We start from the raw sequence: 15730 nt of genomic DNA, 5'->3' as shown, positions 1-15730 counted from the left end.
TGTGTGCCTGACGCGCGACCCAGCATTCCTCGAAAGCCATTTCAAGCTCTGCTGCGTGAATGATCGCATGATCGCATGACTAACATTATTTAGGTGGCAAGTTTAATCCGAAGAGTCATGCTGCAAGTGCAAAAGATACGTCGGTGATGACAAGTCAAGTCGTTGACCAGTTTGGCTCATAGGAGGGGACATTTTGTATTGTGCCGAAAGGAAGGAGTTGCTGGACCAGTCATCAGAGTCACCGCCCTGTTCGCCCGCACAGTCATCCTTGCCGTGATTGTCGGTCTTGTGCAGTGTGTAAGACCACCCAGCTAACGCACCGAAACACGTCCATCCATCCAACACCGAGAATGCCGGGGTGCGTCAATCTGTCAAAGCGTAGGTTTTCCTTTACATTTCCCACCTTCACAAGCCATGACATCCATCTTCCCATGACATTCAGGTACAATCCGACAAACTAACCAGCCACATTACAACTCGCCGTCGTGTTCAGAGGGTTGTCAGATGACAAGTAGAGTATCATAGTGTTGGTCCCCGCATGCCCCGCACCGACAGAATTGTTAAATGGCTTTGGATCCTTGTCTGACCTAGGTGGCGTACAAGTACTGGCTTTGGTCACGTGCACGGGCATACGAACACGCTCTCCTAGCTTCCTAGCTCCCTAGCCTAACTCGCTTCCTTTGACTGGTCCGATCCAAGCTACACAGGATCAAAGGGCAGAAGCTTGGAGGCTGGTGGCCCATACGCACTGCCACCGCCATCCTCAAACCCCATTGTTCTCTCTCTCTCACACACTCTCGCTCTCTCTCTCGCTCTCTCTCTCGGCTCAGTTGGTCACCTCACTTTCTTACTTAACTCATCCTCCACACTCTCACTCACTCCTTTCTCTTTCTCCTTATCCCGTCACCTACTTCGGGTCCAACCTCACTCACCCAATACCAGCTTGGCATACCGCACAGTACACGCTTACCTTTGCAACAACTCTGAGACAACACCTTATCCTTCCCCATTCCCCGCCATGGCAGAGAAGCCTTATACATCAGAGGGTGCAGCCCGCAACCGCAAGTGGCTGTGGGTATCCCTCGCCGCTCTTGCTGCGGTTGGTGTAGCCCTTGGTGTCGGCCTCGGCGTCGGCCTCAATGTCAATAAGAAGGGCGCCGACAAGGGCAGTGCAAGTGCTGGTGGCGAGCCCTCGGGAGACGTCGCTAGCACTGAGCCACCGGCCAACCCTTCAACACCGGTTACCAACACTCCCAACCCCGTGCGCGGGGGGACGGGCGGTAATGGCTCGGTCGTCACTACCGACCTCAACGCAACATTCACGTACCTCAACGAGTTTGGCGGCACTTGGGCCTACGACCCGACCAACCCTTTCAACGTGAGTTCGGAGTTGGGAGCTTGGGGCTTGGGATCATGGGAAAAATCCATATCAAGATCGGCAAGGTGGTTCACCATTCCCTTGTCCAAGTACCGATTCGCACCAATCTATTCACACGAGGAGATTCGCATCTTGTCACCTCAATCAACGTCATGCTTACACGTAGGTCTCTGGTCAAGCGCAGAGCTGGACTCCACCTCTCACTGAAGAATGGGTCTGGGGAAAGGACATTGCTCGCGGGTGAGTTTGGTGGCTGTGCCGACGACAATTCCGGCGGAAACGTACAGGGAGAACCGCCTTCGCTAGAACCGGAACCCCTGCAACCAAACCTCTGCTAACTCGGCAGTGTCAACCTCGGCGGCTGGCTCGTCACTGAGCGTGAGTTGATCCAGTAAAACAGTCCTGACGAGCAGCCTTCATTGTCCCCGCACTCTATGAAAAGTACAACAACGCGACGCCAAAGGCGGTCGATGAGTACACCCTGTCTCAGGCGTGAGTGGCCCACTGCCAGCGGAACTGACAGCAGCATGGGTGCCAACCTGGCCAAGGAGATGGAGGAGCACTACAATACCTTCATCGTGAGCTCCCATGTGTTCCGCATAGCTGACAACAGACCGAGAAGGACTTTGCTGACATTGCTGCTGCGGGTCTGAACTGGGTTCGGTGAGTTTCGCTAGCCTGATCTTGCTCTGACTGTAGCATTCCGATCGGCTACTGGGCGATTGGGACCCAGGGTGACGAGCCGTACCTCGAAAAGGTGTCTTGGGCGTGAGTGACCCGTGATGGACGCTCCTGACAACAGCTACTTCACCAAGGCTATCAGCTGGGGCCGCAAGTATGGTATCCGTATCCTCCTCGACCTCCACTCGCTCCCCGGCTCGCAGAACGGATGGAACCACTCTGGCCGCTCTGGGACAATCAACTGGATGCGTGGCGCCATGGGCCTTGCCAATGCCCAGCGCTCGCTCGAGTACCTCCGCTCGTTCACCCAGTACATCTCGCAGCCCGGTGTCAAGGAGGTTGTGCCCATGCTCGGCCTTGTTAACGAGGTGCTGTACGGTGACGTCGGCAAAGACGCGATGGGATCCTTGTAAGTCACCGCGTGTCGAGTTTTACTGACGCTAGCTACTTCGAGTCCATTGAAATGATCCGCGGCATCACCGGCAGTGGCAAGGGCAACGGTCCCCTCGTCGCGTTCCACGATGGTTTCCAGGGCCCCGCGAACTGGGATGGCTTCCTCACCGGTGCTGACCGCCTTGTCATGGACCAGCACCCGTACCTCGCCTTCGGTGGTGTCAACCAGAACCCCTGGCCCCAGCAGACCCAACAGGCCTGCGGTTGGGGTGGCGGCGTCAATGACACCGCGGCCTCGTGGGGTGTCATCATCGGCGGCGAGTGGTCGCTTGCTACAAACGACTGTGGCATGTGGCTCAACGGCGTCGACGTGACCGGCCAATACGCGACCACGTACGGTTCGTGCACCCAGTTCGAGGACTGGCGTACCTGGGACGCGACCTTCAAGCAGAACCTCCTCAACCACGCCATGGGCAGCATGGATGCTCTCCAGAACTTCTTCTTCTGGACCTGGCGCATCGGAGACTCGACTGTCCGCGGCTACGCTGCCTCGCCGATGTGGCACTACCAGCTTGGCCTCGAACAGGGCTGGCTCCCGAAGGACCCCCGCGTCGCCGGTGGCTTCTGCAAGCGGAACGGCTACTGCCCGGGCTGCGCCGAGGTAAGCACATACGACAGCCTATACGACAGCCTAATCTAACGTTAGTTCGCTGGTACTTACCCGGCCTCGGCGACTGGTGGTGCCTCGCAGGCCATCGTCGCCGCCGAGTCGGCCTCGTACAGTAACATGGCCCAGGCCATCGTAAGCCCGGCCTGGATCGTGGGCAGCCAGTCTCTCCTCCCGACCCTCACCCAGACCGGCACGCCCATCACGCTCGCGGTTCCCGCCGAGTCGGCCAAGTGGCTCTCCGGCTGGACGAACCCGAACGACAAGGTCGGCGCCTGGGTGCAAGTCGCCGGCTGCCCATACCCTGGGTAAGTCTCAGTGCTCAAGTTGAAGCAACTAACATGCAGCGCGTATGACGGCAACGACGCAAGCGCCATGCCCAGCGCCCTCTGCGGCGCTGACGGTGTTGGTGCCGCCCAGGCACCTGCAGCTGTGCCCGTCCCAACGGCAACGCCTACGCCCACTGCGCCCGTCGCGCCCGCGCCCACGACCGACTCGCTGCCGGCCGACCCAGCTGCGGCACCTACCACCGCGCCCGTGGTCCCCGCCGCCCGGCGGTAATCCACGATGCACACGTAAGCTCGCGCAAAAGGCTCGTTGCGGCCAGGTTATTTCAACGGACACTCTCCTCCCTGCCTGCTGCTACTGATACCTGAACACTCTCTCTCTTATAACCTCGTTGTGTAGTTAGGTCAATAGCTGCAGCGGACATTACTGGTCACCATGTACATTTCTCTAATCGGAAGTACGGTGTCGAGGGCTGTCAATCGGAGTGTAATAGCTTGTCAGACTCACCAAACTCCGGCCCAGTCGAGGAAGTAGCCGCCGATTATGTGAATACAGCTGGCACGGTAGCGGCGCTGCGGATGGCGCAGGTCTGTCCTGTCCCATCACGTCCTGTTCCGGCGTGGTGGGTCGTCCGTCGCCTCCATGCTCCATCTTTGCCTCTTCTTCTGAGGCGTTGTCTGTTTTGTTGCGCCGTGTTGAGGTTGACGGCAGCTCAGGTAGGATCTGTTGGTCCACTGACCGAGATGACATCGCATCACGGTGGACTTTGCCCAGGTCACTGCACGTCAACGAAATAAAGGAAAGTGCAGCCACGAAGAGCCACCCCGAGATAGCGTTCTTGGAAACCGATGAGGGAGGATGAAGAGCAGAAGAGCCTCGAGGTAGTCAGTGCTTCTAGAGAGCCGTGGCGGAAAGAGCAGTGTTAGTGCGCAGCGAGCATGGTCCCATTTTTGAGCCAGCATCACAATGCCTGTTGTCATAATCGTGCCCGTGGCTAGCATATAGAGGGAGATAAGGTCGTGAATCCATTCGTCTAGGGGCAGCTAGAGATAAGGTCGTGAGTCCATTCGTCTAGGGGCAGCTCGATAAATCAGCTGCTGGTTCGCAGCGGCAAGTGGTCTGACGGGTGCGCAGCGTCGGGGAACACGGGGTTGGTGCCGCCAAACACCTCGGGACCGCTCACGTTACCGTTACCGTACTTGTCAGGCGAGGCACCATCGAACCGCGACTCAGCATACTGCCGTGGTGGGTAACTGGAAAAGTCCGCCGGAGAGCTGTTGGACGTGTTGGTGAGGAGGATGTGTCCGTCGCTCGTGCGTCCGTGGACCGGCAGCTCAGTATCGCGGCTAATGCGCGGCTCGTACGGCTTCCAACTTTTGCTCGAGAACAGCGAGGGGTAGTACTGCCTGTATCCCCACCAGGCGACGATGACGCCGATGACGGCGCCGGCAATCACGTCGGTCGCGTGGTGCCTATAGTCCATGGTACGCGAGACGGACACGAGGGTCGAGCACGATACGGGAATCAGAAGAATCCACGACTTGAAAGTGTACCCGCGGCGGTTGGCAACGCGCAGTTCTGCTGTCAGTGGCAATTCAACGCCAAGCCAGGAGGTCTCGCAGACCAGGAGGTCTCGCTTTGGCCCTCTTGGCAATCCCTCCTCGGGACAAACGTCCCCATTTCGACACTCACTGGCCGCGAGATAGAGCTCTAGGTACCACATCCCGCTCCACGCAAAGCTCGAGTGGCCGGAGGGAAAGGACCGGAAACCCTCCTGCAGCAGGTCGGTACGCGTGCACACCTTCCAAGTCGTTAGTCCATGGACTGGGTTGGACGTCAAGTTTTCTGGCAACTGGCATCGCGAGAAGAGGTCGGGACGCGGCCGGCCGACTGTGATCTGAAGTTAGCACAGCATTGGAAATGGCGCACTTTGATGATTTGGGTAAACGTCACGCCAAGGGCGAGGGTGAGCACGAGTCCGAGCAGGCCGCTGTGGACCTCCCATGGGGAACGCCTGAGCACACTATGAGTCAGTCACAGCGACGGAGGGGGCGTACCCAACCAAGATGACGACGATGGCGGGGAAGAGGCCGGCAATCAGCGCGAGCGCCCACACGGGGATACGCTCGTGCTCGGCGAACGGGTGTGCAAGCGACTCATCGGTGACCGAGAACACGCGGCGGTACCCGTCCACCTTGTCGAGGAGGTAAAACATGCCCTGCGCGTTAGTAGGGTTAGGTTTGGGAAGGGGGGGGGGAGGGGGGGGGGGGGGGACGCGTCAAGGAGGTGAGGACATCTACGTGTCATCTCCATCTGCGATCGGACGTACCCAGAGGATGATGGTGAGTGCCCAGTCGGGGAAGTAGCTCCAGAACACCTGCCAGTTGTACGGGCGCTCGCGTGCCGCTGCGAGGCTGCGAGGCGGGACCCAGTTTGGCATGTTATCTGGTGGGGGTCGGAGGAGGTGGTCGCGCACGGATGATGAATGGGATGAGGGAGCTGCTGGCGACCAAGGTCGAGATGGAGATGGCGATGATGATGGCGATGGCAAGTGTGGGAGAGAGTGAGAAAACGACGTGGGGCTCGGTTGCAATACCGAGTGCATTTTGGTCGTGTGGGAGTGGAGTCTTGGATGTGTTTTGGCCACCTTGAGGCCTGTTGGCCTGTTGGCCTGATTACAGTCTAGCGCGCGTGACGTCGATGTAGTGTGATTTGCGCCAAGCAAAGCCTCGTCCTCCCTCCCTTTCCTCCTCGTTTTGGGTACTGCGAGTAAAAGGCTATGCAGGTTATGTATAGGCGTAGGCGGAATACCCCTCAGAGCACACTTTTGTCCCTTTTGGAGGAAAAGGCTATTGGTTTAGCTTTCACTCGATCGAGGCACAAGTAGGCCTCGGCTTGAGATGCCTACGTAAGGAATTTTGCAAATGACAAGGAATAGACCGACGTGTGTGACCACTTGACTTGTACCAAGACTGGCTGGAACTGACAAGCTGGCGCAAATTACCGAGACGCCGGATATCGAGAGTGTCCAGAATAGATACGCCACTGTGACGCCGAGGCGGGAAGATGATACGATCTTGACTTGTAATGGGTGACATTGAAATCGGATGGAACTTGAAAAAGAGGCGGATTGGTTGTCTACGCTTCTGGCGCACACAAGGCCCGTTCGCGGTGACACTGGATGTACTGCGACACTGCAACGCTTGGGCCTCTTCCTTCCTTTTACTCACTCCCCGACAAGGTCGTGCAGCCGTGTCGTCCCACCCACACGACCAACCATCTTTCATCCTTTACACTACTGCTGACTGCTGGTCCAGAGAGAACGAGAGGGTGTGGACGTCGACAGAGACGACGTGCTCTGCAGTGACTCTGTCGAGGCCAAGGGGCGGTGAGCTCAGCAAGCTCAGTTCAACACGCTTACCACCCTTTGTCAGTGTCTGTCTGGTCGTGTGGCCTGTTAAAGCAGTGTGTGGCCATATGGTGATGCAGTTGGAGCTGCGGAAGGAAGGGACGTCGACTGGTGAATTGTTGAAACTCTGTATGTAGTCTGAGGGCAGATGAGTCATAGTGTAACCCAGTCAGGCAAATCCACTTAACATGCGCTGGTGTGTCGATTACGTCATGGAACTTTTTTGTAATTGTAATAGAATATTAATTGACGTTTCCAAGAGCAGACCGTTGAAGCGGAATGACATCACCCTTACTCCGCACTTTACTGCCCTTCTATAGCCTTTGTTCGCTCTAACCTAACCACCCTCCATGCCACCATAAGCCAACTCAACCCCCCCCACATTAACAGATCTGCCGCCGCCCTTAGACTTCGTAGTTCAACCAAACCTCTAACCCATGATCACACATCCATCCCATTCCTTTCCTTTCCTTCTCTCCTTTACTATTGCCAAACTTAATTCCACCCTCACTCGCTCAACAATCTCCTAACCGTCTCTATCTCCTTTCACGGGGTGTGTTTCCTCTCGAAAACGATCTCCTTCCCCCTCCCCCCCCCTCATCCGCCTTGCCTTTGACACATGCCCTACGCCGAATCGCTATCCAAGGCGTCGGCGCCGGCGGATATCGCCGGCTCTGCATTCGACGACGCCATTGCCACCCTGCCCATCGCCTACCTCGAGGTTAGTCATGCGTCTGCTTGCAATGGATTGGGCAATACCGCATGGTGATACAACTACGGCCAAGCTGACATCCACAGTCGTACCCATTGCCCGCATTCGTGTGCTGTGTCCGAACAGGACGAATACGCAAGGAGGCACACGCGTCCGCTGCCGACCGGACGGATCCCCCGGTGCTGATTCACACCGACGCAGATGTCACCGTTGGCAGCGGCGAGCGCAGCACACGCTCCATGAGTATCGGGACCAACTCGGGCGCCTCTGCAGTGATGGGCGGCTCGATACAGGGCCAGTCAAAGACGGCAACGACATCAACGACATCAACGACATCAACGACATCCCCATGGCCGACTCCGACTCCCTCAGGCGATCTACGTCGATGGAGAGCCAACGTCATGCCGTCGCGCAGCCCGGCCAACGGCTCGACGTCGCCGATTCACATCTCATTTTCTGGAGCCAATAACGGACCGCAATCACATCCGAGCACCATGCCGTCGAGCCCAAGCATGAGCCGGAGCGCCAGCAAAAGCACACCAGGGACCAGTGCCCAGTGGAGCTGGCGCGCTCCATTGCCGTACGACATGGACGAGGAGGATGAACGCAACGACGACGTGGTTCCCCTCCACTCCGTGTCACCAAACTCGTCGCGCCGAGGCACGCAGATTGGCCCCAAGTTGACCTCGACGACGCCCCAGGCGGTTGACAAGCCGTATGGTACGACCTCGTGCGTTTGGCACAACACGCAATGGGGCCAGATCGTGGGCGACCTCCCGCTCGCCGCCATCGTCGACCCCGTAGCCTTCTCGGCGCTCGAGGGCTGGGTCGAGGCCAACATCGAGACTAGGAATTGCAATAGCCGCGTCTCCCGTGACTCGACACAGTTCAGCCTCGACGTACAGGGGACAAACCTCAAACTCATCAAAACCCGCCACGACAAGCACCCTCCGGGAACTATCTTGTGGATCGTAACCTGCACCAGGCAGACTGAGCGAGCGTTCAGCCCAGAGCCCGACGAGTCGACGGAGCAGCACTCTGACTCTCTCGCCATCGCTCCTGTTACAACGTCGTTAGCACCGCAAGATCCAAACTCGTGTCTGCAGCTCTTGGAGACCACAGACTGGATGAAAACCTCCATTGGACCCCGCTCGACATGGCCGCCCGAAATCACCTCCATGGTCAGCCTCATGCTCTCTACCAAACTTTCAGTGGCCGTGTGGATTTCTGATGCGCTTATTGGTGCCTAGTAAGTGAGCCGCCATGCTCGTGCTGACGCGCTCCAGCAACGAAGAGTACGCCCAGTTCACAGACCACCCTAGAGCGTTCGGCAAGGGGATGCGAGAGTCGTGGTGGATGATCTGGCCCGAGATTGAACCACTCGTCAACAAGGCGCTCGCCGGCGAGGTTGCCGAGCGCGCCAACGGCCCCCTCTTCTACAAGCGAAACGACAGAGGCCGGTACATTGAGAAGCACCACTCGTTCAGCTTTCACCCCATCTTTGACCAGACAGGTAAGGTGCTTGGTATCTGGAACCCGACGCACGACCACACCGACTCGGTTCTTGCGGAACGTCGCCTGCGCACCACCACTAGGCTTGTCGAAGAGGTTGGATTTTCGCGTACACCGCACCAGCTCTATCAAATCACAGCCGAAGTCATGTCGCACAATCCAGCCGACGCACCATTTGTTATGCTCTACAGCGTCAAACCGTCCAAGAGCACATCGCTCTCCACTGCGAGTGTCGAGGGTGCCTTTATTGATCTCGAGTTGCAACTGGAATCGAGTGTCGGCGTTCCAGCTGGGCATCCAAGTGCCATTGAGAAGGTACACCTCTCCGGCGTTGCCGTCTCTTCTGCCTCTGGTTCCTTCACCGAGGAATGCCTTACCGACCGGATGGGCAAAGTGGACACCTCCCTCGACGAACCCAGCTCGAATCACGTACTGGCAGTCGACATGGGGCGGGCGGGTTCTCCTCCTGCATCTGCGCTCGGGTCCGTCTACTCACACCGCTCGGGTCATTCGCGAGCATCGGTATATTCGAGGGGATCGGGTAGCAGCCGGCGACTCTTGTCGATTAGCTACGATAACTCGTTCTGGCCCATCCGCAAAGCGCTTGAGACTGGACAGTGCGTCTTGGTGGACAATATCCAGCACTACATCAATGGCTTTCCCATTCGCCAGTGGGACGAGCTTCCCGACCAGGCCATCATCGTTCCGATCAACAATGATCCTGAGAACAAGGTCCCCCAAGCTGTCATGATCATGGGTCTCAACGTGCGCCGTCCGTTCGACGAACAGTACGAGAATTGGATCCACATGATACGGGGTTATCTCTCGGCGACGCTCGCTGCCGTCACAATATTGGAGGAGGAGGTGCGACTCCGCCTTGAGAAGGAGAGGCTGGAACATGCCAAGTCGGCGTGGTTCCGAGGCGCAGCACACGAGTTCCGTACGCCTCTTACTCTTGTTGCCGGGCCGCTGGCAGATATTCTGCAGACAAAGCTGAACCCTTCTCAGCGGCAACAGCTGGAAATGGTTGGCCGCAACATCGGGCGACTCGAACACCTTATGACTTCCTTGCTCGACTGGACTCGTCTCGAGTCGGGCAAGGTCGAGGCTCACTTCGTCTCCACCGACCTCGCCGAGTTTATCACAGAGCTGGCCAGTGTTTTCAGTCCGGTCTTCGACAAGCTCAACATCCCTTTCTGCGTCGACACCCAGGCGCACGACGCGGTCGCTGTCGACCCTGTGCTACTGGAGATCGTCGTCGCGCACCTCGTCATCAACGCTCTCAAATTGACCGGCAAGGGTACTGTCAGTATTCGGCTGGCCTACACGCACGACATGGCAAGTATCATTGTCAGCGACACCGGCATCGGTCTGACCGAGACCGACATTCAGTCTGCAACCAACTTCTTCCACCGCATCCAAACGGCGGCGGAGAACCGTGGCAGCGCGGCAACGGGCGTGGGCCTGTCGATCATCAAGGAGATTGTGCGGCTCCACAACGGCAAGCTCACCATCCGGACCAAGACGACGGCTGGCCCGGGTGAAACAACTGGATCCACTTTCACGGCAAGCTTTCCCCTCAACAATGAGCCCAATGTCGACACTATTGTTGCGGTTCCCTTCGGCACGTATGCCAAACAAGTGGCCAACGACGTCAAGGAATGGAGCAAAGGGGCCAACATTCCCTTTGACGACTCTGCTCTCGTCGACGGAACCTCTAGCTTGGCCGCGCGGTCCACGTCGGAGACTTCTGGAAGCTTGACGTCGCCTGGTTTCACCGACGGCCTCATGTTCGAGCGCAAGGACGTGCTTCTTGTAGTCGACAACAGCACCGAGATGCGGGCGTACATCAAGACACTCTTCGAGCGCTTTTGCACCGTCGTTGAGGCTGCAAGCGCCGAGGAAGCACTTGAAGTCGTGAAGAAGATTGAGCCGAACCTCGTCATCTCAGAGCTCGACATGCGGTCCATGTCAGGGATCGAGCTTCTTCATGAGTTGCGACTCGCGGAGAATTTGCGCTTCATTCCCATGGTCCTGATCTCGTCGACTACCGACGATGAACAGCGTGTGGCGGCCTTCCTGGCTGGTGCGGACGACTTTGTCTCGAAGCCCTTCAAGCCGCGCGAGCTGCTACTTCGCGCCCATCTGCACATGCAGATGGGCAAGAAGCGGACGAAACTGGAGCGGATGTTTGCTGAGCGCAGGCTCGAGCTTTCCGTGCTGGCTGACTACTGCCCGTCCGGAATCATGCGCACGGACGCAGATGGAAAGGTCCTGTATGTCAACGACGCGTTCCGCACGCCCGCAGGCATGACTTCGGATGAAGATCCTCAACGATGGCTCGACTTCTGTGACGACGAATCGCGGGATGGCGTCGAACTCGCGTGGTCCGAGATCCTCCAAGGTCAACTTCCTCCCACAACCCTCCAGTGGAAGTGGCGGACGGGCCGCACAATGTCGGGCGTGCTTATCCGCCTCGATGTCATACGACCTGGCATGTTGGGCCTGTTGATTTGCGTGACGGACATTACCGACCAGGTTGAGCGGTTGGAGGAAGCTCAACGTCGCCGCATCGAGGCCGAGGAGAGCAAGCACCAGCAGGAGCTACTCGTGGACCTGACATCGCACGAGATCCGCACGCCAGTGTCGGCGATTTTGCAATGCTCATCGCTTGTCAAGGAGAACCTGGTCGCGCTCAAGGAGCAGCTACGGTTCGCCGGCGACGGTGGTTTCAAGCCGAGCGCAGGCCTGCTGGCCGACCTCGATGAGGATGTGGAGGCGTTAGAGAGTGAGTTGGCACTGCTGGGCGCGGCTGACGACTACAGGCATCTATCAGTGCGGTCTGGTGCAGGAACGCATCGCTGGCGATGTGCTGTCGCTGGCCCGTATCCAGCTCGACATGCTCAGTCTGCACTTTATCGAGATGGACCTGCGCAAAGAAGCCAAAAAGGTCCTGTCAGTCTTTGCGAGCGAGGCCAAGATGAAGAAGCTCGATATCGTTCTCGAGCTTGGCAGCACCTTGGAGGCGCTGCAGATCCGCGGCATCAAGACGGACCCTGTGAGATTGGGACAAGTGCTCACAAATCTCACTGCGAACGCGATCCGCTTCACGGCGGCCTCTGAGAAGAGGCGCGTCACAGTCCACTACGAGGTTTCGCTTGAGCCCCCACCTCCCGGTACCTTCGAGCCGCCGCCTAGAAAGCTGGTTTCCCCATCCATGCCGCTGCCCGAGGACACGCCGATCTACCTCTTCGTCAGCGTGGCGGATACAGGCCCCGGCATGACCCCCGACGAGCAGAAGATACTCTTCAGGCGGTTCCAGCAGAGCAACAAGATGATCCACACGCGGTACGGCGGCTCTGGCCTCGGCCTCTTCATCTGCAAGATGATCACCGAGCTCCTGGGCGGCGCTATTGGGGTCAAGAGCGAATTGGGGGTCGGCAGCACCTTCAGCTTCTGGATCAAGACGCTCACTGTCGCACCTCGCATCCCATCGCATTCCGTCCAGCCATGGCCTCTTATCACGCCTCGGCAGACCGTTCGCGTCGGCTCAGCCACCAGCGTGATCGAGCCGACCGCCTGTCAGCCAGTCGACGAGGCCGAGACCGAGGCTCTCCGCCTCCTCATCGTCGAAGACAACGTCATCAACCAGACCGTGCTCAAGCGCCAGCTCGTCAAGGTCGGATTCGTATGCGACACAGCCAACGACGGGCAGGAAGCGCTCTTCCGCATCCACGAGGCCAACCGCGTGTCCAGGCATGCAGGGCGGTCGGGGTACGACGTGGTGCTCATGGACCTCGAGATGCCTGTCATGGACGGGCTCACGACGATTCGTCACATCCGTGACGCCGAGGCGCGCGGCATCCTCCGTCCGCAACTCGTGCTCGCACTCACGGGCAACGCGCGGCAGGGACAGATCGATCAGGCCCTCGCTGCAGGGATGGATGACGGTGAGTCTCTCATTTGTCAAGCTAACAAAAGTCGTCATCAAGCCGTACCGCCTGCCGGCGCTCATTGCCAAGATCCGCGCTGCGTCGGTGAACCACCGCGAGCGGGAGGAGGACGAGTGGCCTAACGGGCGCGTGCGCATCGACACGCAGCTGGCCCCTTCCTCCTCGTCCAGTTACGACATGAATGCCGAGGGACACGCCGTGCTCTCCGAGGCCAATGTCGCCCGCCTGAGCTTGAAGGCCCGATCCAGCTCGCCCGCGCAGGCCAACGGCGCGAACGCGCCCGAGACCGTTCGCTAGGCTGAGGCGCGTGAGGTCACTGTCGGCCCCAACTAGATTTCTTCAGTCTTCCAGACAACTGTAGCCCTACCACCTTGTATCTGCTATAGCCATAGTCTGTTGCAGCTCCCGCTCCGCGGCAGCTTATGTACCCATTGTATTGCTCAGAACAATAATACAGTAACATTGCACAGCGGCGACCCACTAAGCCTGATCGGAGATTCTCAAGAACTAAGCTGCAATCTTGCGCTGGAGGAGGACACGGACGACGACGGCGCAGCCGCCGGCACCCACCCCAACGCCCAGGAGGAACAGGAGTACGGGAACGTCCTGGAGGCGCGGCTCGTTGCCGTGCTCGTCTGTGAATCCTAATGCGGCAAGAACCCCACGGGACCTGGGGCCAGGCTTGGACTTGTGCCCCTCGTCCGGATGGAGGACCGAACCGGACGGCGAGGCCGCAGGCGTCTCGACAGCCGCGAGTCTCGCCTCGAGCTCGCGTATACGTTCCGTTAAGGCTGCTACTTCCCGCGCTACAGCTGCCTCACGCCGGCGACGGAGTGATCCCGGCGTGCTGACGTGCGACTTTGACGGCGTCGCAGGCACGCTGGTCGGTGACATTGTGACTGGCCGGGGGCGGACTGTCGCGCGTCGCGTCGTAGTCCAGTGCGCGGCTGACTCCTTGTCGTCCGAGTCCTCCTCATCCTCGGGCTGGGTGAAGAGCATGGCGCTCGGCCGTCCACTGTCTCTCCGGCGGAGGACAGCGTACGGGTCCACCCCGCTTGAGCGGTGGGCGCCCATGCGCGCCATGTGAACCGAGGGAGAGGGCGAGTCAGGTTCGGGTGAGGATGCCACCTCTGCGCGTAGAGGTGTTAGGGGTCCTGAGGAGGTGGGTTCTGGCACAGAAGGTGAGACGCTGGGGAAGAGGAGGCCGGTGCGTGCTGGCGAAGGGGCGTAGGGCGGGGGCGGTGAGTCATTGTCCGCGCCCTTCTTGGCCAGGTCGGCGAGCTCTGCCAGCTCGAGGGCTGCCTTGGCCTCAGCCTTGGCACGCAGCGGAGCGGTTGGCGAGGTGTTGCTTTGCGCATACACCTCCTCGTCGTTTGTGACATAAACAGTGGCTGAGGCGTCACCAGATTCGGACGGGCGCCACAGCGCGTGACTCCCCGTGCTGATCCCACTCGCGATGCTCGCGACACTTGCCACGCTGTCACGGCGTGACCAGTTACGAGCCTCTGCCTTGGGTGCAGCACGCCCAAAGCCGTGCACGCTGTCGCCGGTGAGTTGCTCGCGGAGCACGGACAGACTGGCCTCGTCACTGCTCGGTTCGGATGCGCTCGAGATGTGCTCGAACGCATGTGCGAGCCGGCGCACGCGCGTCACCTGCTCCCTGTCGCTGTCCATACCTGACGCCGTACTTGCACTTGCGTCGGATAGGCGCGAGCCAGTCCGGCGGAGGCGGCGGGACATCGTGGCGAGAACTGGTAAGAATGGAGGCGGGCGCGCGACGCTGGTGTTAGAGCTGTATAACATGCACGTACCCCTGGTCGACGCCAGCGACGAACTGGCGCCCGGTGACCTGCGAACGGAACACCCAGGATACGACGTCCTCAATGACAAGGGAGGGAAGGGTCGGACCACGCCCGTCGTCACCGCCGCTGCGGAGCGCCCATGCGAGGTACTGCGCGAGTTCGGAGGCTGGATGTTAGCGATCGACGGGGTTACAGCGTACGAGTCCAGACATTGGGCGCAGACTGGGCGTCAGCAATGGTTTGTTCTTCCGTCTTCTCTGGGACGCACAGGAAGGTTGGGCTCAACAAGTTTGGCACGCGATGGCGACGCGAGGCCCTGCCGGCGGGCCTCGACGCTCGGTGAGACGGGATAGGCACCAACGCTGCGAGATAGTTTGTGCTTGGCTGGCGTTGACGGCGCGGACTGTAGACGGATGTCGATGTCGAGTCTCGAGCCAGGCCTGGAGGGGTCGCTGAATCCGGAGCGCGTGTGTGTTTGCTCGCTTGCCGTTCTGCTGTGGACGGGCTCGACGATGCGCGACGCCGTGGGGCAGAGTTGGGGCGAGTCGACGGCCGCCGAAGCGGCCGACACCGACGATGCAGCGCTCATTGGATCCACTGGGTGGGTGGGTTGCCCGACAGGTGTTTGGGCAAGAGGTGTTAGGGAGGAGGAAGGGGTAGTGCAGGAAGAGTGGGTTGGGGTTGAATTTATGGAGCGATCCACTGCGTGATGGGCGGGAAGAGATGCGTTCGGGTAGGTTGTGGACCGGTTCGAGGCTGGACGCCAAGGAAATGGAGCAGGGCGCGAGGGCTTCCCAAACGTTCTTCCATTGATGGGAAGTCCCGAGGTTGGAGCCGACGCCGTACTCCGGTGTCGACTTGGTGTGGGTGGGGGTAGCATCGACATGGTGCTCCCAGACTTGGGTTTGGAGGACAATGAGGGGAAGGCAGTCCAA

The 15730-nt window shown here is 59.2% G+C and overlaps 4 protein-coding genes across 4 annotated transcripts; 2 read left to right on the top strand and 2 right to left on the bottom strand.

Annotated features, from left to right (window-relative positions):
- Window positions 1-1018: 1018 nt before the first annotated feature.
- Window positions 1019-3680, top strand: CcaverHIS019_0106380 (uncharacterized protein; the record flags this gene model as incomplete). The annotated part of the gene is made up of 11 exons (XM_060602544.1): window positions 1019-1378; window positions 1545-1618; window positions 1725-1756; window positions 1792-1870; window positions 1905-1956; window positions 1992-2041; window positions 2078-2146; window positions 2181-2468; window positions 2504-3113; window positions 3159-3427; window positions 3467-3680. 11 exons carry the CDS (start codon window positions 1019-1021, stop codon window positions 3678-3680), a joined length of 2097 nt encoding a protein of 698 aa, XP_060453186.1.
- An 817-nt stretch (window positions 3681-4497) lies between these two features.
- Window positions 4498-5847, bottom strand: CcaverHIS019_0106370 (uncharacterized protein; the record flags this gene model as incomplete). The annotated part of the gene is made up of 5 exons (XM_060602533.1): window positions 4498-4985; window positions 5100-5304; window positions 5337-5430; window positions 5465-5625; window positions 5737-5847. 5 exons carry the CDS (start codon window positions 5845-5847, stop codon window positions 4498-4500), a joined length of 1059 nt encoding a protein of 352 aa, XP_060453185.1.
- Window positions 5848-7435: 1588 nt separating this feature from the next.
- CcaverHIS019_0106360 (uncharacterized protein) lies at window positions 7436-13290 on the top strand (the record flags this gene model as incomplete). The annotated part of the gene is made up of 5 exons (XM_060602522.1): window positions 7436-7537; window positions 7615-8777; window positions 8815-11828; window positions 11866-12990; window positions 13022-13290. The coding sequence occupies 5 exons, from the start codon at window positions 7436-7438 to the stop codon at window positions 13288-13290; spliced, it is 5673 nt and encodes a 1890-aa protein (XP_060453184.1).
- Window positions 13291-13500: 210 nt separating this feature from the next.
- Window positions 13501-15384, bottom strand: CcaverHIS019_0106350 (uncharacterized protein; the record flags this gene model as incomplete). The annotated part of the gene is made up of 4 exons (XM_060602511.1): window positions 13501-14773; window positions 14805-14961; window positions 14996-15017; window positions 15064-15384. 4 exons carry the CDS (start codon window positions 15382-15384, stop codon window positions 13501-13503), a joined length of 1773 nt encoding a protein of 590 aa, XP_060453183.1.
- Between the last annotated feature and the right edge of the window lie 346 nt (window positions 15385-15730).

The sequence above is a fragment of the Cutaneotrichosporon cavernicola genome (assembly GCF_030864355.1).
Source record: "Cutaneotrichosporon cavernicola HIS019 DNA, chromosome: 1".
Classification (NCBI taxonomy): domain Eukaryota; kingdom Fungi; phylum Basidiomycota; class Tremellomycetes; order Trichosporonales; family Trichosporonaceae; genus Cutaneotrichosporon; species Cutaneotrichosporon cavernicola.
Note: the sequence above shows the minus strand (reverse complement) of the source record. Positions and strands in the feature narration are given on the sequence as shown.